The sequence below is a fragment of the Juglans regia genome, chromosome 6 (assembly GCF_001411555.2).
Source record: "Juglans regia cultivar Chandler chromosome 6, Walnut 2.0, whole genome shotgun sequence".
Classification (NCBI taxonomy): Eukaryota; Viridiplantae; Streptophyta; class Magnoliopsida; order Fagales; family Juglandaceae; genus Juglans; species Juglans regia.
The window spans coordinates 17274408-17297108 of NC_049906.1; the positions used below are offsets into that span (position 1 = coordinate 17274408).

At 36.9% G+C, this 22701-nt stretch overlaps 1 protein-coding gene across 1 annotated transcript; it reads left to right on the forward strand.

Annotated features, from left to right (window-relative positions):
- Positions 1–1567: 1567 nt before the first annotated feature.
- Positions 1568–21939, forward strand: LOC109008773. Its single transcript, XM_018988995.2, has 10 exons — positions 1568–2203; positions 2677–2768; positions 3628–3730; positions 17185–17447; positions 17613–17744; positions 18107–18229; positions 18828–18953; positions 19963–20180; positions 20532–20685; positions 21047–21939. The coding sequence occupies exons 1-10, from the start codon at positions 1975–1977 to the stop codon at positions 21263–21265; spliced, it is 1659 nt and encodes a 552-aa protein (XP_018844540.1). The 5' UTR covers positions 1568–1974; the 3' UTR covers positions 21266–21939.
- The last annotated feature ends 762 nt before the right edge of the window (positions 21940–22701 follow it).

Consider the following 22701-nt stretch of genomic DNA (forward strand, 5'->3'; position numbering starts at 1 on the left):
TTTGTTTTTCATAAAATCTACAAGTACATTTAAAATTCCCCATCCACCTTCGACATATGTCAGGGTGGTTGTACGACACCCCTTACCCTTAGATCAAAATCTTGGCCACAACTATCCATTTTTTTTATTTTTTTGATATATTTGGGGAAAGGAGTTTTGAACCCAAGACCTCCATTTTGGAGGCTGGGGGTTTATGTCAATCAGGCCATGACTATCCACTTTCTACAATGTAAGGTTAGCCATAAAGCTAGCTGCTTGTTCAAGTGAGTCCCACAATATTGATACTTGTTTGAGTGAATTTTTGCAGTACTAAATGCTTAATAAATATTTATGATCTATTTTATGAGTCTATCTCTCTTCAACTCTAATGCCTCTTTTAGTTGTTGGACTGCATTGAGATTAACTCGGTTTAGTCTCATTTTAAGCTGAATCTAACATCGAAATACCCAACTCTCAAATACTAAATTCATCTTAACTCAAAACTTCTTTACACATATGACTCATAATCTTTTTCAACTCAACACCTCTTTATATGTGGGACCCATAACTTTTTTCAATTTTCTATAAATATATCTAAACTCATTTTAACATCCAAATACATCTAAGCTTATCTTAAGTAGACTCTACAAAACTTACTTTACAATCTCAACTTATTATTATTCATAAAAAACTCAACTTATCTCAACTCTCAAATGCAGCCTAAATCTTAGAATTTGGACAAAAACTCTAAGAAATCAAAACCCGATTTGCTAGCGGTGGTTGGCTACCTATAATTTTTCTAATTTTAAGACATTTACGATTTCTTAATTAATTTATGGTTTTTTGACATTACCATTTTTTCAAAGTTTTTATACATTTTGTTTCGCCCTTTTGTCACTGGAAATTTTCTTTTTCTTTTTGTTTGAATTTTTAATTTGTTTATGAATTTTTCAATAATTTTTATAGTATTTGTTTTTTCTTTGTCCATAATCGGTCAAGTAACGCATGTGAATTATTATTACTTTTTTTTAAAAAAATTATTATTAGTTCTTATTGATTATAAGTGAAATTTTGAAGGAATAGTTAATTGATCTTATTTGTTTTCATAACCATTCTAATCATATTTAATTATTATAATTTTTTAAAATTTTTACATAAAATAAAATAAATAATTTAATTTTTTAAAATTTTAAAATAAAAATAATATTAAAAAAATATTATAATAATATTTTATTTAACTTTTAGTAAAAATAAATGACACCTAATGATTCATACACTTTATTAGAGTAAAAACCAATAAAAACGCAAAGAATAAATACTTTAATTTAGCTCGAAATGAATGGATTTTATGTATTTAAAATAATGATAAATAATATTTTTATTTAATCCTTAAAAAAAGCACAGATCACAAAAACAAATTCTTTGTGAAGTTCGAGCCCGGCCAACCGACGCCTTCTGTGAGATTCATGGGTACCCTTTGTAATTCCAGGAAGTATAAGCCCTTTTGGCAGTTTACAAGAAAAGTTTTGAAAAGAACGTCTGAAGACTCTGAACGCGTGCCTCCCTCAGTCTTGTCTCTCACTATCTTCTTCAACGCCATGAATCACTAGCGATTTATTTTCCCCCTTTTTTCACTTTTGGACCCAACACACAGTTACTAAAGTGAAACAAAAAGCATCCTCGAAGCGACCTGTCCTTCATGCTCTTCACGTCATTCAAGAAAAGTCGTTTTTTTTTTTGTTTCTCGAAACTCTTAGATGTATATTGATCAAGGAATGATCATACACATTCTCAAAATTCACTCAAGTCTCCATCCTTTGAATCTTGAACTTCTTTACAGTTCTAGCAGATTCTTTAGTTCTTTTATTCCTCGAACCATTTCTATCCTTTTTTTTTTTCCGTCTCTTTCCCATTTGCTTTGATTTCAAAATTCAGACTGGGTTAAGCTATGGTTAACTATTTGTTGGCAAATAAATAGCAGTTAAGGTGGTAGTAATGAATGGTGGTGGTGGTAGTGGTAGGGGTGGTAGAGTTGAGGTGGTAAACAGCAAAGGGTGTTCTAGGCTATTCCTTGGGCTCTCATCTCCTTTGTCTTCTTTTAGAGGTCTTCAACCGTTGGAACCCATGTCTCCTGCTTCGTCCTCTGCGGCGTCTGAGCTCGCGCCGGTCCGATCAAGCGGTCCCTTTGCCGGCCTTGTTATCTGTGTTACCGGTCTATCCAAAGGTATAAAGTTTTCCGATTTAGATATCGTCAATTTTTTTTTCTTGTTTTTTTTCAATTTAAATTCCCTCATATGCTTATTTGTTTTTTTCTTACTGTTTTCATGCGAGTTTTTGGAATTCTAATTCGGTTCGCGCCCCACGTTTTTTGGGGGATGCGTCTTCTGCTTTTCTATTTCCCAAAATACTCATTTTTGTTGTTTTCTTTTCGATTTTTTTTTTTGTCAATATGAAGGATTGGTATTTTGAATGAACATTTCACTTCATGTAAAAATTCAATTGTTAGAAGTTAATAGTATAGGGAGTTTAAATCGGCCCATTGTCGTCATGGAGTTAGTATGGATGGGTTTTCTGATATACTCCCCTGCACACGACTCACTTTTCTTCCGTGGAAATCTTGCTTCATCATTTTATAATTACTTTTCATTTATATATATAGGTAGCTAAAGTCAATGTATGCGTTTGTTGTTTTGGCAGAAACTAGAAATCAAGTGATGGAGGCGACACAGAGATTAGGTGGCCAATACAGCCCTAATTTGCATCCTCAGTGTACCCATTTGGTGGTCCAAATATCCTTTAATTTGTTTTTCAAATGGTTTCAATAGTCTTATTGTATAGTGGTCAAACCCAGTAAGATCGGCTTAACTTAAGACTTAGTCACTGATGATGTGTTCTCTCATTTTGTTTAGTGTACACTATATGTGGACAAGTGCTGTGGCTTCTTTGTTTCATTTCCAATCTTCTTTAGTTGAATCAATTGGTAAGCTTTTTAGGAGGAAAAAGAAATTGGTTTGATTATCGCTGATTTTGTAGAATTTTTCAAGATGATCTTATTCGTATTCATGGTAAAGGCAGGGGCAAGGGAGTGTGAAGATGGGGGGTGGCCATGGCCTCCCTAAAATCCTGAGAAAATCCCCACTCCTTGGCCCGGAAAATATCTGCAAGAATCCCCCTTGTTCCTCCCAAAATCTAAAAAAAAAAAAACCTTGGAGAAAAAATTCGCCCCACAAAACATCTGACCCTTTTTTAAAACTCAAAAATTTGACCCCAAAACAATGTTGGATAATTCTTCTTAAAAAGTATAAAAATTACCTTCATTTGATTTTATTTGTTATTTTAGACTGTGTTGCTTAGATAGTCTATGTTTAATTGTTTTATTTTTCTTTTAGGTTGTTTGTAGAAATCTAAGTCCTTACAATGACTGGAGGTGTATTACCTTTCTATTGGGACAAGTCTGGCCCCTACAAGGAAAAAAAATCATAGCTTCCCCCTTTCTCATGAGATGTATTGTAGACTAATGGGGGGGCTTTGTATGATTTCCTAGCATCAGTATCTCTAATACCGATCAAGAAAAAAAATCAGTATCTCTAATACCTGTGATGTTCTTCAATTGTTTAATGCTTTTCTGAACTCCTTAACTCTTATTACAACTTTGGTGGACGTAAGTTTGAGCACGCTTTGAAGCATGGATCAAAAAATAGTCTCTTTATCGTCACGCTTGGGTGGTTTGTGGATAGCGTCCGGAGAAATGGTATAATGAGCTACTTTCTGTTATAAGCTTTTTTTATTTGTATTTCTTTTTTTATAAACTAACTACTTTCTATCTGCTTTTGTTTCAAATTTTCTGTCAGTTTGTTATTTAGATTTAAGTTGTATGTAGAGTTAAAATTCTTGGCATACAATGACTCAGATTACAATCTTTTGAACCAATTGATCTCCTAGTTGCATTAAATGTTTTTGTCAAATGAAGATTGAAAGGTATGGAACACAAACTTAAATGATATATTAGGATCCTAAATGTCTGTCCTTATGCTCAACAATGTCAAATTTTTGTCGTATTTGTGATTTTATTTTATTTATAGAGATATATATATATATATTTTGATAGGTAAATGAAAAGAGATATTCCTAACACATAGATGTTCTTAACACTTGAGAACTTAAACATCCTAAATTATAGCCAATAAAATAACTCCCACTCCCACTCCCACTCCCACACACAATTCTCTTAAGGATTTTATGGTCTCTATATATGTATATACCCCACTTGGAGAATAAAAGATGGGAGAAGTGCTAGGTACACAAAGAGATATCACAAAAGTAAAGTTCACAATCATGTGGCTAGATGTGATAAGTTAGATCTACTTTATAGTAAAAAAGGCTTTGCAAATAGTGTACCATGACAACTTGCATTTGTGAAGTTATTTTTTTGAGATCTATTTGTGAACCAAACATTTCTCTTAAAGATGTTCTCTGTCTTGGTTTCTTTGTTTTTTGTTTGAAATGTCATAGTTATTAATGGAAACATAAAAGTATAGTGGTATATCTGAAATTTATTTTTATGAGTGATTATAGATGATATATGGGACCCACATTTCTTTGGTGGGAGAAATTTTTACTCTTTATAATGATCTGTAATATCCAAACCCAAATTTTATAGGCTTTATAAGTTTGGACCACAGGCCCAATTTTGTTAAAGCTAGAAGGAAGATTATTTTATTGGGCCCATTAGGCAATACATATTATTTGAGGATCTAGTATTGAGGAGATAGAATTGGATATGAAATTATGGACCTAGATTAAAAATAGAGTAGGTTCGTCCCATTTGGCCCATATATGGATGGATAGGCCCAAGTATTTTCTAGCCAACGCCCATTTGATTTTTGGCTGTTAAATTCGTGATAATTGGAAACTAGCCTTTTTCGGATAAGTTAGAACCAGCTTAGATGCCAAGAAACCCTCTAGATGAAGGTTATCACCACTTAGGTTGTTTTGGAAGAATTCTTTTTTTTTTTTTTTTTTGGTTATACAAGTTTTTGGAAGAATTCTTGCACCAATAGGAGTCTGTTACAGCCTTCTAGGACTCTTTTGAGATAGGATTTGAGTTGTTCCAGATCTGGAGAAGTAGAAATCAGCCTCATTTATGACTCTGAAATGGATCCATGGATTAGAAACATATTTACCTTAGAACTCCTAGCCATTAGGATTCATAAAACCCTTTTTCAAAACAAACTGAGTTAAATTCGTATAGTCCTATTTTCTTATGAATAAAATTTCTTGATTACCAATCAAAAAAAAAAAAAAAAAATCGTATAGCCCTATTATTAGGTTTTTCATGTCTCATTAAAAGGACTATATATGGCCTCAAAACTAGATAAATAGAGGCTGCTGTGAGTCTGGAAATTTTTTATAGCAATCTCATGAGATGTTCTTCAAGAAAACCAATCCCTAACTCAAGATAGCTGCTGTAAATACCAAGGAAGATGCCAGCCTTGTTTTCTTGCTTGATCTTTTTAAAGAAAAATAGGAATGCTGCTGCAATTTCAGGATGAGTTCGTCTACATACCGTTTGGGGACTGCATGTGCACGAAATGGAGTAAATTGCCGAAAACTCTAAGGTGCCGTTTGGATAGTGAGTTGAGATGAGATGGGTTTAGATGAATTGCATAAAATATTGTTATAATATTATTTTTTAATATTATTATTGTTTTGGGATTTGAAAAAATTGAATTGTTTATTATATTTTATGTGGGAATTTGGGAAAGTTGTAATGATGAGATGAGATGAGTTGAGATCACTTCTCAATCCAAACGAGGCCTAAAACTTTGGTTAAATTACATAAATACCTTGAGGCCATCTTTCAGACTTCCAACCCCTAATTTTCGATTCAGTTTTTTTCAAACCTTTGCCTCTCTTTACTTGATCTCTATCCACTCTTCAATCTCTGTCCTCCATCACCGTCGACCTCCTCTCTCTTTCTGACATGATCCCTAGTTCTCGCTTATACAAAGGCTCCACAACAAAACTTTCACTATGCCTTCAAGACTATCAGATGCCTTTAGAGCCCATCCTGTCCACCTGTGTCACAAACACCCTGACTTCACCTCACTCCAAGATTTGCCTGACTCATACGCATGGGGACAATTCGACGTCGAGTCTTCTCCTTCAGTCAGTGACTCATTTAGCTCAAAGTTCGTGCCAGTTGTTGATCTTTATGACCCAAATGCTCTCACACTAGTAGGCCATGCATGTCAAACTTGGGGTGAGTTCCAAGTTACAACCCATAACATCTCTCGAAACTTTCTTGATGACATTGAGAGCATTGCTAGAAGCCTATTTACTCTACCTGTCCAACAAAAACTCAAACCCACTCCTTCCCCAGATGGTGTCTCCGGCTATGGCCTGGCTTGGATATCTTCCTTTTCCCCAAAGCTCATGTGGTTGAGGGATTTACTGTCGTAGGCTTGCCACTCGAACAATTCGTTTCAGATAGAAGGGGGAAGGGGTTTCAAAGGAGGAGGAAGGGTAAGGGGGAAGCAGGGAGGGAACTGAGTAAATGAAAAAGGCTAAATGAAACGATTCATTTAGCCGTGCGCATGCAGTCCCAACAAATAGAATTTTCCTTTCAAGATATTGAAAAAAATCCAGCCTCACCCTATCAAGTCCAATGTTTTTCCATCAACTTCAAGTAGGTGATTATTGACGTGTTTGTTATCGATAGAAGCAAATAGGTAAGTAGCATGATCATACACCCTTACATGTATGGTAAAAAATGTTTTTTTTTTCAAGTATTATGCATGTATGACCCTTTATTGAAAGCCCCTTTTTACACCCCAAGTTGTGACGAAAGTGATTTTTGAATGTCATGTTATTATGTTTTTTCCATGCATCAGGATATGTTTTCATTTATGATTACAATGAGCTATGTCATTATGTGTTCTACATTCATCATGATTAGAAAGATAAAAGATAAGTTATGAAAGTAGCTTTAAGAATCACCATAAGAGATGCATGGTACCAATGCAGTTGTGGGTGGATGTGCTAGCCATGAATCTAAGTGTGGTCCAGCATCGTATGTTATGATAAGTTAAGTTGTTCTTCTTGTGGCCATAGTTAGTTGAACCGGTGCACAACCCCACACAAAGGGGTTAAGGTGTACTGGCCATTAAAGAAAAGGAAAGACAAGTTTAATGAGTTATGCATAATACATGTTATATGTTTATGTTAGTATAAGTATTTAAGTATGCATGCTTTATAAGAAAACCACATGTTTATTATGTTTACCGTATGATATATTACTTATTGAGTATTCGATATATTTTGGTTGTCTTTTGCTTTTTATGTTTTTTTTTTTTGATAAGTAAAATAAGACTTTATTGAATTACCAAAGTAACATGATACAAAGAAAATGCCCTGTTTATGAAGGCATGTTGGAAACTAGGAATTCATGAAGGTCCATGCCATTTAAGTCTATAGCAATGGCCCAAGTATAAAGAATTTTAAAAAATAACAATTTTAGCTCCTCCACAGATCTCTCTTTGTCTTCAAAAGTCCTCTCATTTCGTTCCTGCCATAGACACCACATAATACAGGTAGGGATCATCTTCCACACTGCTTTAATCTGTCTCATCCCCCAGATAGAATTCCAGCAAGCCAATACATCCAAAATTGTTTCCGGCATCACCCACGCCATATCCATCCTTTTAAACACCTCATCCCAAATAGTCTTAGCTATCTCACAGTGTAGAAGTAAGTGATTTACCGTCTCACCCCCTCTTTTACACATACAGCACCAATCTGCAATAATTATCCTTATCTTTCTTAGATTATCCGTAGTGAGTATCTTACCCAAAGACGCTGTCCACACAAAGAAAGAGGCTTTGGGAGGAGCCTTATGGCGCCAAAGCTTTCTCCAAGGAAACTGTATCTCTGGTTCTTGTGTGAGAACCTTATAGAAAGAGCGAGTTGAGAATACCCCTTTCTCTGCAGGATGCCAACACATCTCATCTTCCTGCTGAATGTTCGGTCGAACAGAATATAAGAGGCTATAAAATTCTACAAAACTTCCCATCTCCCAATCCTGTGCAGCCCGGTTGAAGTTGATGTTCCAATGAATGTTTCTACCTGTGACTGAGACTTTCATAACTTCCGCCACTGTGGCATCTTTGTTACTTGCAATCAAGAAAAGAGACGGAAACAGATCTAAAAGTACACTGGTACTACACCATGCATCCTTCCAAAATCTGATCTTGACACCTGTCCCCAAGTGCAATCTAGTGTATCGCTGGAAAACCTCCCATCCTCTTCTAATGTATTTCCATAACCCCTTGCCCGCTGTTCCTCTCACTTCTCTGGTACACCACCCCTCCCCTAGATCACCATATTTGCTTTCAATCACCGACTTCCATAAGGCCTCTGGTTCCTTGGTATATCTCCACAACCATTTGCCTAGTAAAGCCCGATTAAAAACTCTCAAATTTCTGACACCCAAACCGCCATTGGAGATAGGCCGACATACCATCTCCCACTTAACTAAGTGGAATTTAAACTCCTCTCCCAAGCCCCCCCACAGAAAGCCTCTCTGTAACTTCTCAAGTCTACCCGCCACACTTGCCGGTATAGGAAATAAAGATAAAAAGTAGGTGGGAAGGTTGGAAAGTGTACTTTTGATTAAAGTAGTCCGACCCCCTTTCGACAAATACATTCTCTTCCACCCTGCTAATCTCCTTTCTACTTTTTCAATTACTGTATCCCAAATCATACGAGACTTTGGTGCTATACCCAACGGCAATCCCAAGTAAGACATAGGTAAAGACGCAATTTTACACCCCAGAATGCCCGTCAAATCCCTTATGTCTTGAACTTCTCCAATCGGTACCAACTCAGATTTATCATAATTCACTTTCAAGCCAAAAACTGCTTCAAAACACAGCAGCAATGCCTTCACCGCCCTCAACTGAGCGTGATCAGCCTCACACATGATAAGCGTGTCATCTGCAAACAACAGGTGAGAAACAGTTGCGATACCCCTACTCGGTGATCCAATCTGGAAACCACTGATGGAACCATTAGACACTAAGGCTGAGATCATCCTACTCAATGCCTCCATAACAATGACAAAAAGTAGAGGAGATAACGGATCCCCTTGTCTCAAACCACGAGAGCTAGGGAAAAAACCCTCTGGGCTACCATTAATCAACACCGAGAACCGTACCGTAGAAATACACCATCTGATCCATGACTTCCACCTCTCACCAAACCCACACCTACCCAGTAAATAAAGAAGGAAATCCCAATTAACATGATCGTACGCCTTTTCCATATCTAATTTACACATAATCCCTGCTTTGCCCATCTTCAGTCTACTGTCGAAGCATTCATTAGCAATAAGAGCCGCATCAAGAATCTGTCTACCCTTAACAAAAGCATTCTGTGGTTTGGAAACAATTTTCCCCAATATCCCACTTAATCGATTTGCCAGCACTTTTGCAATGATCTTATAAGCACCATTCACTAAGCTTATAGGCCGAAAATCTGTGATCTCAATGGCTCCTACCTTTTTAGGGATTAGTGCAAGAAAAGTCGTGTTAAGACTTTTCTCAAACTTTCCTAACAAGAAAAACTCTTGAAATACCTTCAAAAGATCTGCTTTAATCACCTCCCAACACTCTTGGAAAAAACCCATAGAGAAGCCATCCGGTCCGGGAGCCTTATCTTTTGCCATCTTTCTAACCACTTCAAATACCTCTTCCTCTTCAAAAGCCCTCTCCAATCTGGTAACATCCCCTGGTTCAATAGTGTCAAAAGCTAGACCATCTAACGTAGGCCTCCAACCCACCTCTTCCGTGAGAAGCTTTTTGAAGAAAACAACCACATGGTCTTGGATAACCTCTTCTTCTCTATTCTCAACCCCTTCAATTCTCAGGACTTCAATGTTATTATTTCTTCTATGTGAGTTCGCAATTCTATGGAAAAATTTCGTACTCCGATCCCCTTCTTTCAACCAAAGAGCTCTTGATTTTTGGCGCCATGAGATTTCTTCCTGTAAGATTATCCTTTCAAGATCAGCAACCAACAAAACTTTTTGTGCTTGTTCCTCTTCATTTAGTGGCCTCCCTTCTTGTAGTCTTTCAAAATACTGAATTTCCATCAACTTGGAATTTTTGTTCTCTTCCACATTTCCAAAAGCTTGTTTATTCCACTCCTTTAGATCCTTTTTTAATGCTTTCAGTTTGTTTGCAAAAATGAAACTGGGTGTACCTTCAAATTGATACGACGTCCACCATCTTTTAACCCTTTCCACAAAACCTTCTGACTTCAACCACATATTTTCAAACTTAAAACACCTTCTGTTGTTACGTACACCTCCACAATCCAGAAGAATAGGCCAATGATCCGAAGTTATACGACTCAAATGCTTTTGCCATACATCCGGAAAATGGCTTTCAAACTCAGAAGAAATCAGAAAACGATCCAAACGGGACCGTGTCTGATTATTTGACCAAGTAGCTGGACCCCCTGCTAATGGAAGATCTACCAAGTTTAAATCAAAAATAAAGAAGATAGTGTTGAAGAGCATACAACAGGCATAGATCATGTTTCAAGGGATTTTCAGAATTAGTTAATAGTGTTTTTATACAAAGAACAATTTAAAATTTCATTGCTATGAGACAATATTTATTTTAATATTTTTCTAGACATTTTTTATGTATATTTTCCAGTTTATTCTTTTCAATAAATGAGATATTTTTTTTTTATCAATTTGGGTCTCTTTATTGGACACAATTACGAAAGTACATAACACTCCTAACCTACAGGAATGGTGTGTTACAGATTCCGATGGGGCTCCAATTGTACCATTGATTAGTCATTTTGGAGAATGGGCCAAAATGTGGCTTGGGCTTTCCCTTGGGATGTTACGAATGATATTAGAGTCAATCTTAATTAGAATTGTGGAACTTTAGCCATACCACCTATTATGGAATGGCCTGACGAGGACGTTGGGAGTATAAGGGGGAGGGATTGTGGTATGCTGTACTAAGTGGTGAGTATAGGTGGTTTATGAGATCCTGTATTGAGGGTGATGGTAAATTTGTAATGCCTTAAGGGAGGTCCAAGCCACATCTGGTTGGAGAATTTTCCGTTGAATTATCCAAAGTGCACTTGTTGAAAACCAAGGTCTCTGCAGCCCTGGGATGAATTGGGACTTTGTTCCAGACACCCAATGCCAATAAAAAGGAAAAACGATTTCCATCCCAAGCAATGTGGGATCCACCACCTATAGTCAGTCCCTCAATGTCGGGTATCACAATCATCCATTTCAAATTACAAACATCATCATTGGACCATTCTATCATAGGTGGCATGGTTCAAGTCCCACACTTCTGGTTGGGATAGCCTCTAATACCATTTGTACCGCCACAAATGAGGCCCAACCTACATTTGAGCCTATGCTCCAAAAGGACTTATCAATGGTATAATTGGAGCATATTGGAATCATTATAAAGATCAAGAACTTTTCTATTCCAAGAAATGTGAGATCCCATATGCTACCTGTACTCACTCAATATGGGGGTTTCACATGGGATGTGTATCTTGGCATGTTCCAAGAAATAAAGCAAAAAGTTTAATTGGGATGTAGGGAGTAATATAGGTAAAAACACTTTAATGCACAATAAAGTATTTAGGTGTAAGCATCCAACCATAACTGTAGTGATAAAGTACTTACATAATGTAGTTTAATGCATAATGAAGTGCTTACATATAACATCGAATTATGTAGGTGATACATTGGCTCTTGGAACCTTAAGGCTACTAAATCAGTTCTATTGTTGTATTGTTTATGAACAAGGAATTGCAATATCACTTGTGATAATGATTTTGTCATCTATACCTGCTACCTATCTGTTGGATCATTTTTTTTTATAAGTAATTAGAAACTTTATTCCCAAGAATAGGTAAAGTCCAAGTACAAAGGAAATACCTACACCTCGCGAAAAACAAAAGAAAAGCTACAACAAATTCTGGAAGTTGACATCATCCATTACAAGAATTTTAACCCACAGACATAAAGCACTAAAGAAAAAATCCCAAAGTTCTCTCATCGAACATTCTTTGTCTTCAAAGCATCTCTCATTCCTTTTGAGCCATAGACACCACATTAGACATGAAGAAATTATCTTCCATATATCAGCAGCATTATTTCTTCCCTTTAATCCATACCAACCTGCAAGTAGATCCACCACATCCTTAGGCATCACCCAAAGTAACCTGTCCGATTAAAAAGCCTCTTTCCACAAAGACATGCCCACTTCACAGTGAAGAAAAAGATGATTAATAGATTCTCCACCCTTCTTGCACCCAAATATTTTTCCAAGGAAACTCACAGCTGTGGTGATAGGTTAAAATACTGTAAAAAGAAGAAATGCAGAACTTGGAATTTCCTTCATGTAACCACAGCATACTATCCTCCCTTCCCAGCATCACCTTTGAACAATAAAGTCTTCCCAAAAAAGCAGTAACGTCATCCACTTACCAATCGTTTGCATTCTCCCTAAGAAAGTCAACATTCCACTGAATATTATTATCAATACATGAGAAAGATTGTTCCACAGCTGCATTTTGATCCCTTGCAATCCTAAAAAGAGAGGGAAAGTCCAACTTAAGCTTAGAATGTCCATACCAAATGTCATGCAAAAAAATAATCCTCTTTACATCTCCCACAGTCAATTTAATATGATTAGAGAATTCTCCCCAACCATTTCGAATGAACTTCCACAAACTCACCCCATACACACCTCTAGTTTCATTTGAGCACCAACACCCCCCCCCCCCCCCCCCAAAAAAAAAAAAAGAAAAAACTTCCAGATTTTACATCAACAACGTTTTTCCATAAGGCATTTCTCTCCAAGTGATATCTCCAAAGCCATTTCCCAAGTGGTGCTCTATTAAACAACCTCAAATTTTTTATCCCAAACCACCACAATATATTGGTTGACAAACTTTTTTCCAACTAACCAAATGGAATTCTTCTCCTTTACCACCTCACAAAAAATTCTGAAATAAACTCTCAATTCTTATTTCTACCCTTGCCGGCAATGGGAAAAGAGATAGAAAATAAGTAGGAAGATTTGACAAAGTACTTTTTATCAATGTTAATCTTCCCCCTTTAGACAAGTAAAGCATTTTCCAACCAGCTAATCTCTTTTCAATTTTCTCAATCACCCCATTCCAGATAGTAACCGATTTATGCGATGCTCCCAATGGAAGACCAAGATATCTCATATCTCATAGGAAGCGAAGAAATTCTACAGCCCAATATATTGGCCAGATCTGAAATATTCTGAATGGAACCCACAGGAACAATTTGAGATTGGGATAAATTAACTCTTAACCCTGAGACCGCTTCAAAACACGGCAGTAGTGCTCTTAAAGCACGAAGATGATCAGAATTGGGCTCACTAAATATCAAAGTATCATCAGCAAATAATAAATGAGAGACAATTAAACTATTCCGGGACTCATCACCCACCACAAAACTCGACAAAAAGTTACCATCCACCGCCTTCTCAATCATTCTGCTCAAAGCATCCATAATCATAACAAAAAGGAAGGGAGAAATGGGATCACCTTGTCTCAATCCATGCAAGCTGTTAATAAATCCAACCGGAGAACTATTCACCAAATTGAAAATATCGACGACGAAACATAGTGTTTAATCCACAAACACCATTTTTCTCCAAAACCGTATCTCCTAAGCAAATAGAAAAGCAATTCCTAGCTAACATGGTCATAAGCCTTCTCCATGTCCAATTTAGTTAAAATTCCAGCTTCCTCCATTTTAATTCTACTTTCGAAACACTCGTTTGCAATTAAGATAGAGTCTAAAATTTGTCTCCCCCTTCCAAAAACATTTTGAGATTTCACAATAATCCTCTCCATCACCCTGCTCAAGTGGTTGGCCAGCACCTTTGAAATGATTTTATACACTCTATTTACCAAACTAATAGGCCGAAAATCTCTCATCTCAACAGCCCCTACCTTTTTCGGAATGAGTGCAATGAAAGTCACATTAAAACTTTTCTCAAATCTCATATATGATTGAAACTCAACAAACACCTTCATGATATCTTCACGTACAATGTCCTAGCATGCTTGGAAAAACGCCATAGAGTACCCATCTGGGCCTAGAGCCTTATCCCTTTCCATACCCCTAACCACATCAAGAACTTCTTCTTCTTCAAACTCTCTCCAACCATTCAGCTTCAAACTGATCAATAGAATCAAAACATAGCCTGTCCAGTTTAGGTCTCCAAGAAAAATCTTCCGAAAATAGCTTCTCATAAAAATTCACTATGTGATCCTTTATTTCTTCTTGATCCGTAATAAGTCGATACCCATCTCGAAGGACCTCAATCGTATTATTTCTTCTATGAGAGTTCGCCATTTGATGAAAAAATTTAGTACACCTATCACCTTCCTTCAACCACAACATCCTAGATTTTTGCCTCCAAGATATTTCCTCCATTAACGCTATATTTTCCAACTCAGAAACCACCCTTTTTTTTTCTCCCCATCCTCCTCCGAAATAACCCCTTGCACCTCTTTCTCTTCCAAGCCTCGCAACTCTTCTAATAAAAGCTTCTGCTTGCTGTCCAAATTCCCAAACACCTCTTTATTCCATATTTTCAAATCTTTTTAAGAGCTTTCAATTTTCCAGCCAAAACAAAACTTGAAGTACCTGAAAAATTATACGAAGACCACCATCTTCTCACCCTATCCACAAATCCCTCATCCTTCAGCCACATATTTTCAAATTTAAAATACCTATGCCCACCCTCAATTCCACCACAATCCAACATAATAGGATAATGATTGGAACACAATCTCAGCAGTCTTCTCTGACTCAAACCAGAAAAATGAGCCTCCCATGAGGGCAAAACCAAAAACCTGTCCAGCCTTGAGCAAGTCCTACCATTTTACCACGTATAATCTCCTTCCACCAAAGGTAAATCAATCAGATTTAGCTCAAAAATCAAATCTGAAAAAGCAGTCATAGCATGCGAATAGTGAGAATCCCCCACTCTCACTAGGAAAATGAGTAAGATTAAAATCCCCTCCAAAACACCAAGGTAAATTCCACCAACCACATAAACCCGACATTTCATCCCATAAGATACTCCTTCTACTATTCACATTTGGACCAAACACACCAGCAAACGCCCATTCAAACCCATCCTCTATACTCTTAAAATGACACGCCACCAAGAATTCCCCCAAATAATGATCCATCAGCTTCACCACCCTCCTATTCCACATTATCATGATGCCTCCCGAAGCCCTCCATCAACCTTATTCAGCATAAAATCAATCTTTTCCTTCCAACCAATTAATTCATAGCATAAATGCCAAAGGGACCCTTCCAATTCTCCAATTTTTTTCATCACCTCGTAATTCCTTCCAATTACTACACCAGAGTTATTTCGCCGGATTTCTGTCCCACCTTCCTTCCTCAATCCATCTTCCGGCAATATTACCACCTTCCTGTTCTTTGCACCACCACCACTCTCGGTAATTTGAATAGATTTCATTAGTGCCACCACATAAGAAGCTCCTCCAGACTGTTTATCACCACCATACGAAGTAGTAGTGGCCACCTTTTTACTACTGGAATCTTAATTAACATACCCAGCCTTGAACATACCCCTGTCAACGAGAGCAGACACAGTGGAGGACCCAACCATGTCTCTCAAGTATCTCACAAAATCTGCTCATCCGCAACCTCTCCACCCTTCAGGGATGACTAAAATACCCTTACCCACTCATGTACCATACTCTATCATCTTCAAAAACCTACCAGACTGATTATGACCCCTCTGCAACATAAAAACTTTGTCTCCCTTCTAGTCTGATAAGCTTACATATTACCAAATTTCTTCAGATAATCCTCCATCACCTTAGCATACCAAACAACCAAACCTCCAGATAAGTGCAAAGACATAGTAGTTTTCCTACTGTTTTCTGTAATGCAGAAAGCATTGCCTCCTTTTCTGATTCAAAGACCAATCATTTTTGAAGCCTTATTGGCATTTAGTATATAATCCCTTTCTGTCAAGGATACAATGTTACATATCATTAATTCAAAAAATCGGCAAATAAACGACTAAGAAAACTTTATTAATAAACGTAAATAACGTATATAACATGCCCTTTTCTAGGGTTGGGAATTTCACTTTCATAAAATTTTATTTCGCCAGGTTATGAAGATCCAAAAATACCTCAAAGCATGAATGGAAATTTATATTAGAACTTAATGATAATAGTAGCGAATCACATTAGCTGAAAAGTTGGCAAACACTTTCAATGTCATTTTGTTGTGACACAAACCAAATGCTGAGAGATTTGAATACAGTAAATAGATACATTACATATCAAGGTAAAATTGATTTTTATTTTTAATTGACATTCACACATTTTTAGAGAACATTTACGCATATAACAACATTTTCCTTCTAATCTCTCATGTGGCCAACCCACATTTACACCACTTATTTAAGGGCTGACAATCTCAAGGATCTCAGTTACGTGCCTGCAGCCCATATAGGATATGGACCGTACAAGATGGCTTGCTCCCACCCCTCTATCTCTTGGTACAATTGCACATCAATCATAAGGCCAACTTAAATGAAAACTTGAAAGACGTTATTTTAGAGCTTATTTCAAAATTATTCAACCATATGAATAGGAACCCTAATTTCATTTACTCAAAACCCTGGGCACTCGAGTATGACATTAGTGTGACATTTTATGTTCTACTTTCACACCGAATGGAATCTGGATGGGAAAAATGGCTGTTCCAAAAATAGATGGTAAAGTTTCTCAAACCATTCACATACTAGTGAGTGGTATCTTCTGAAGTTTTAGCACTTTTGTGATGATCGGGGATTAAGAAATCCTTCAACAAACAACATATGGTTAAGTTTGGGTTGTATTTAGGTTAAATGATGTCCTCTCTTTCTGTATTTTGAGGTCTAGACCTTCTCTCTTAAGGATTTTTTAACTTTTTTAACCTAAATCATTCCATGCATAAGTATTGGTCCAAGAAATATAAGCCAATTGACATATGATCTTATTCGGTACTTTATATTTAGTTTGTTGCTTTGTCACCTATCAAAAAAGAAAATTAGCTTGTTTTGTCTGATGCAGTGAGACTGAGTGAATCACTCTACAGTGTTAAGAGTGTTGAAGAAAATGGTATGCTCTTGGATGAATTAAGTCGGCTTGCTGGGTTTGCTAGCTCTGAAAATTCCTGTCTTCCTGTTGGTGCTCATGTTGCCACGCAATCTAACAAGATGGAAGAATCACATCTATGGTTATCGGGAAGAGAGTTTAGCACAAGTGTGGACTCTTCTCTTTCCGGTCATTCCATGTATGTTGATCCAGACATTTCAGCTGAACTGCATAATAAGGTAAACTTGAATGTTTAGTGGGAAATAGTGTGTTTCGTTTGGAGTTTAGAGAGATTGATGCCAGCTGTAAATCGGTTATTATGTGGGGGGGACACCTGCTTCTGTCGAGTAAGCATCTCTATAGGTACCTCAAGCAACTCCTGAGATGATTGATATCTTTGGTAGGTTGTTGAGGCTGCTACTAGAGAAGGTGCCAAAGTTGTAGAAAAATGGTTTGCTGGTTGCAATGCCAGTCATGTGGTTTGTGAAGGCACTTCTGTCCAAAGATATCTTGGCTACTCTAACAACCTTGTCACGGTGAGTGCCTCCACAGTCATTTATATCTTTGTGAATGAAAATTATGTTTTATTTAGCTTTGAGGATAGATATTTCTGTTATGAAGTAATATGTTGCGTAGATGGTTGGTATGCTTCACTGTATCTGTTTTCGGCGGTCTTCCTATTCACACATCATATTGGTGAAATTTCTGTAGTATGGAAAACATCAATATACCTGATAGGAATTGGAGACTTCTCTATATAATTACTTTATTCACAATGAAGTTTATCTGTGTCTCAGCCACTGTGGGTAACATTGATATACCTGATAGGAATCACAGAGTGCTCTATGTAATTACTTTAATCACGATGAGATTTATCTGATATAATGATGTCTCTCAGCCACTATGGGTTCTGAAAACAGCAAAGGAGAAATATGTGCGACGGCTTGTTCATATGTCTGCTGACTTGGCCAGGCAGATCAGTATGCTGCTTGAAGATTCTCAAAAAGGCATTGCAAGGAAGGTAAATATTGTTTCTTAATTTTAAAATTATGAAATGCCATTTCTATTCTATATCAAACATTTTGTGAATATCGAAAATATTAATCTTTTGTTTCATTTCGTTCTCTTTTCTACACCCCACCTCAATTTGGTGGTAAATGGGTGGCATGAAGTTGGATGAGATTTTAGGTTCAATTCATACCATATATTACTGATGTGGCTGGAGTGGGGGATCATCAAATAATATTTTGGGCTGTAAAATGGTATGGATAACAAATTGACACCATGTAATAGACAACGTGGATGTAAGAAGAGATTCTATCATTTTAGTATCCTGGGATGAATGAGAATTAGGAATCTGTTGTAATTCAACGAAGTCTGTGATGGTCAACCTGATACTTAAGACATTTGTGTTAGCTGGACAATTTCAATTAACTATAGCTCAGATTTCAATCTTCTGAAATTCTCATTTTGGGTCAAATTTTATCCTGATAATGGGGAAAAGGCTTTTTTCAAAGTGCCAAGTGCTTTTTTTTTTTAATCCTAATGTTCATTAAATTTTTAATGTCCTATGTGCGTTTTTCTTCTTAAAGTTTCTCGTTATCATAAAAACTTTGTAGGAAACAAATGGTAAAAATGCTCCTGAAGATCAGAAGTTTAGAAATAAAGCAAGCCTCACTGAAAGGCAACAGGTTGCAAGTTCTGCTAAAATTTCTGTTAGAAATCGTCGTGGTCGCCGTATGCAGGTAAGAGGTTAATCATATTTAACTTTCCTATTGTGCTTCACGTCAGTGCATGATTATTTTGCCATGCTATTATTCTAACAGTACTGATGGTGAACTTTATGATAGATGAACATGTTTAACTAATTGACAGAAGAATCAGCTAGCAATTTTGATCTGCAAGATTCCGAGTCTTATTTTTTGGTGAAAGATCCCGATTCATAACATCTGTATGATGGAAGGTCACCACAGCGGTGCTTGCCCTTCACTGTGGGCTATGTATTCAGCTGAAAAGGTTTTTAAGGAAACCGTTTTCTTCCTTTTTTTGTATGGTCACTACGGAGCCCGTATCCCTCAACCAAAGCAGGCCAACCCCTCACCTTTTCCACCAGCAACACTACTCTGCCAACACTAACCTCTGTTGTCTACCATCACCTTGCCGACACAACCAGATGTCATCTATTTGTCTTGTTGCAACCAACCCTTTGCCATGAGAGCTGACTTTGACTCCAACTATCCTGCTTCTCTAACTCCAAGGGTCCATTAGGTCTCACGTCACCCAGTTCTAACTCATCCCTCATGTTTTGAGTTAACCTAGATCTCTAGTCCACAACAATTCTACCGATTGGATTTTCAAGAATCAATGGTGGCAGTCAGGTTTGCGGCTGTTTTATACAGTTTTTCCTGTGGTTGAAGAATCAGAAAACTGCAGCATAGCGGTTTTGAGTGGTGGTGGTCTGTAAATAATTTGCATATCAACCAAACACCAGAAAATGTTTGCTGGAAATTCTGAGTCCCCACCAAACAACAGAAAACAATTATTTTAAACCAAAATATTTTCTTGTTTTCCTTATTTACATAGAAACAAACTTGTCTTAAGTACACAAATGCTATATCCTGCAATCTTGACTGTTCTCTCTCTCTCTCTCTCTCTCTCTCTCTCTCTCAGGGTGTATCATTCAACTGCCATAAAATATGGTTTTGATGAGTGTTACGTAAAGTCACTTAATTTTGAATTCTGTTCCTATTACAGACTTGTCAAATTCCAATACGGCCAATTACACCAGCTAACCTCTTGGACTCAATCTGCTGGTCTATATCTGAGCCAACTTCCACTGCTGCAATTTACACAGACTCTTTCAGTGTAGACAATGCAAGTGAACATCAGTCATCTATATTCCTAGATGCAGAAGCAGATCAGAAGGATTCAGAAGCTTCATTTGCACACTTAACTAGGCCACTTATAGAAAGGTTGTTAATATCTCTTTATTCCTTCTATTATTGAAGATCTCATTGTTGCCAGTCGGCATTAGATTGATGGATCGATTTGTCAAGTCTGCTCCATATCACTGAAAATATTGGATCTTGAGAGATTTATAACCTCAAGATCTGTCTATATAATGCATCTATGTCTGTCTCGTGTCCCTCTATCTCTGTATCTTGCTGTAAATTATATAATAATTCAACAATTGTTTTTCCATGACGTGGTCAGATGGCACCGTCACCTGAGATTTGCGAATTGCTTCTGCTTATCAATGTTTTTTTTATCCGAATGGACTGTTTTGTCTCACTGTGTTTTCTTTTTATGTGGCCTATTTGCAGCGAGAAATCAGAATTGATATTTAAAAATCACTTTCTTACCATACTGTTTCCCGTTGATCGATTTGCTGAGATGGGGCCTTCTTCAAGAACATTTTTCAGTGATAACGGCTTTACATGTTTGCAGGTTTTAGATCACATCTATGCATTTTATCAGGTAAGACTTAGATATGTTTCCTAACTTGGATTATTATGTGCCCGCACACGCACAACCATATTTCAAAAGAGGAGCCCTTTCGTTTGTTTGTTCCTTTTTTTTTCTTTTATAAGTTGCAATGCCAATGGGTGTTCTGTTGCACATCAAGAACAAATACAATGTAATTGGAAGTATGATTGTAGATTTATCATCTTTTGTAACATTGTGTTGACTATTTTTTCAAACTCAAAAGGGGTCTGTTGATTTTATATATTTTCAGGTTTATGTTGTTAATGCAACCTATTGGCTATTGCATTGACCAGATAGTTGAGGTGATTCTATTTATCAGGGACCTTAATGTGTGTAATTTGTTCTCTGGCAGGAGAACATGTCAGTTGACGAAATTGAGGCTGCAATTCACACCGATTCAAGGCATGCTGACCGGCTCAGAGCAACTTACTGTAGTAAAGAAACGGCAGAATGTGGTTATGTGGTCTTTAAACGAATTGATTTCTTAGGGAGCTGCAAAAGTTTTGAAATGTTGAAGCGTGTCAATGGCGAGAACAACAGTAATGTCTACCAACTTTTGATCAGGGCTTGATGTCATCTTAGCAGTGATGGATCCCTTCCATATACCAGTCCCAAGTCAGTTGCAAGTTAAGTTGCCTCTCTGAACTACTGGCCACAGGTACATAGCTTGAAGACAGATGCATTCAACCTAGCTTGCTGCTTCAAAATCTAAAGAATGGTGAAGTTTTTCTACCGTATGTAGGGCAACTCTTCAAATTTTTTTAACTTATATATGGACTATCAGAATGGTAAAGTATACCCATCCAAATGTCTGTGTGTCTTGATAGAGCTGGTTTGAATTTCAGATCGCATTGTACATTGAAGATATTTTTTATGGTTGAGGTTTTGCAATCTATCTCAGCTTTAACGGTTGGACAAACTCTGCTCTGTAATATATCACCATCAACTAGCGTTCATTAGTATAAGAAAGCTTTGTGGAGATATCAACGATGGTAGTGCTGAGTTGAATATATCTGTGCTGTTGTTAGGGCGTCCGAGTAATGGATCTCGTAATGAGATTATTTGATGTATTTTTTGGTCAAGAGTGGATGTCAACAGTACTGATCGAATAGCCTACGGTAGTGCTTGAACGGTTGTGCGATGCTTGGATGCTCATCCATGGTTTAAAAATTAAATTAAGTGCAAAAAATGTAAATAAGACGAGGTACCGAGATTTACGTAGTTCGACGCAATGGCCTACATTCGAGGTCTTTGAGGGCAAAATCTACTTATTTGGTGACTTAACTTTGCTCTCAATGAAGAAGTCCCCTATGCCTTTTGTAGTTCCCCCTTGTAGCAAATACCTTACTTTCTTCATGTCTTGTTTGATGTCAGTCTTTGCCCATTTTTTCCTTCCTTTCCAGCTACCTCCCTGCTATCTCTGTCTCGTCTTCTTCTGCTGGTGGGCTTCTCTGCAGGCTAGGTTTGTTACATTTTATACCCAACTACATAGAGAAATTCTATTTGCAGTCTTCAAGTGGGGACTGCACGTGCAGGTACATTATTAAATGAGAGAAAACATCATTTTAGGAGGGATAATTTTGTAATTTTAAAAAATTTTAAAGTTAAAATAGTCTAGACTTACATTGTAGTCTCCATTTGAAGACTGTACCTAATATTGCTCAACTACATATGTTAGTCCGACACTGACAACTCTCTAATATAATTTATTATGATCCTAAGTAATGGATATCCTGAGTCCATGACAAAGGAGTATTAAATGGTGAAAACTATGTTGTGGGAGGAATCTAAAATCTCCTTCAGACATAACATAGTTTGGAAAGAAATAACTAATTTTACTACTTAAAAGCACTGGAATAATAGCAAAATATCCTCCTGAAAATATGACTCCATTGGACCAAAAAGACTAGAGCTTCTTCATATGCTTTACCAAAAGACTTCTGTCATTGGGGGTTATACGAATTGAAGATTTTGCTAAAAGTTCAAACTTATGGTGATGTATTTTTA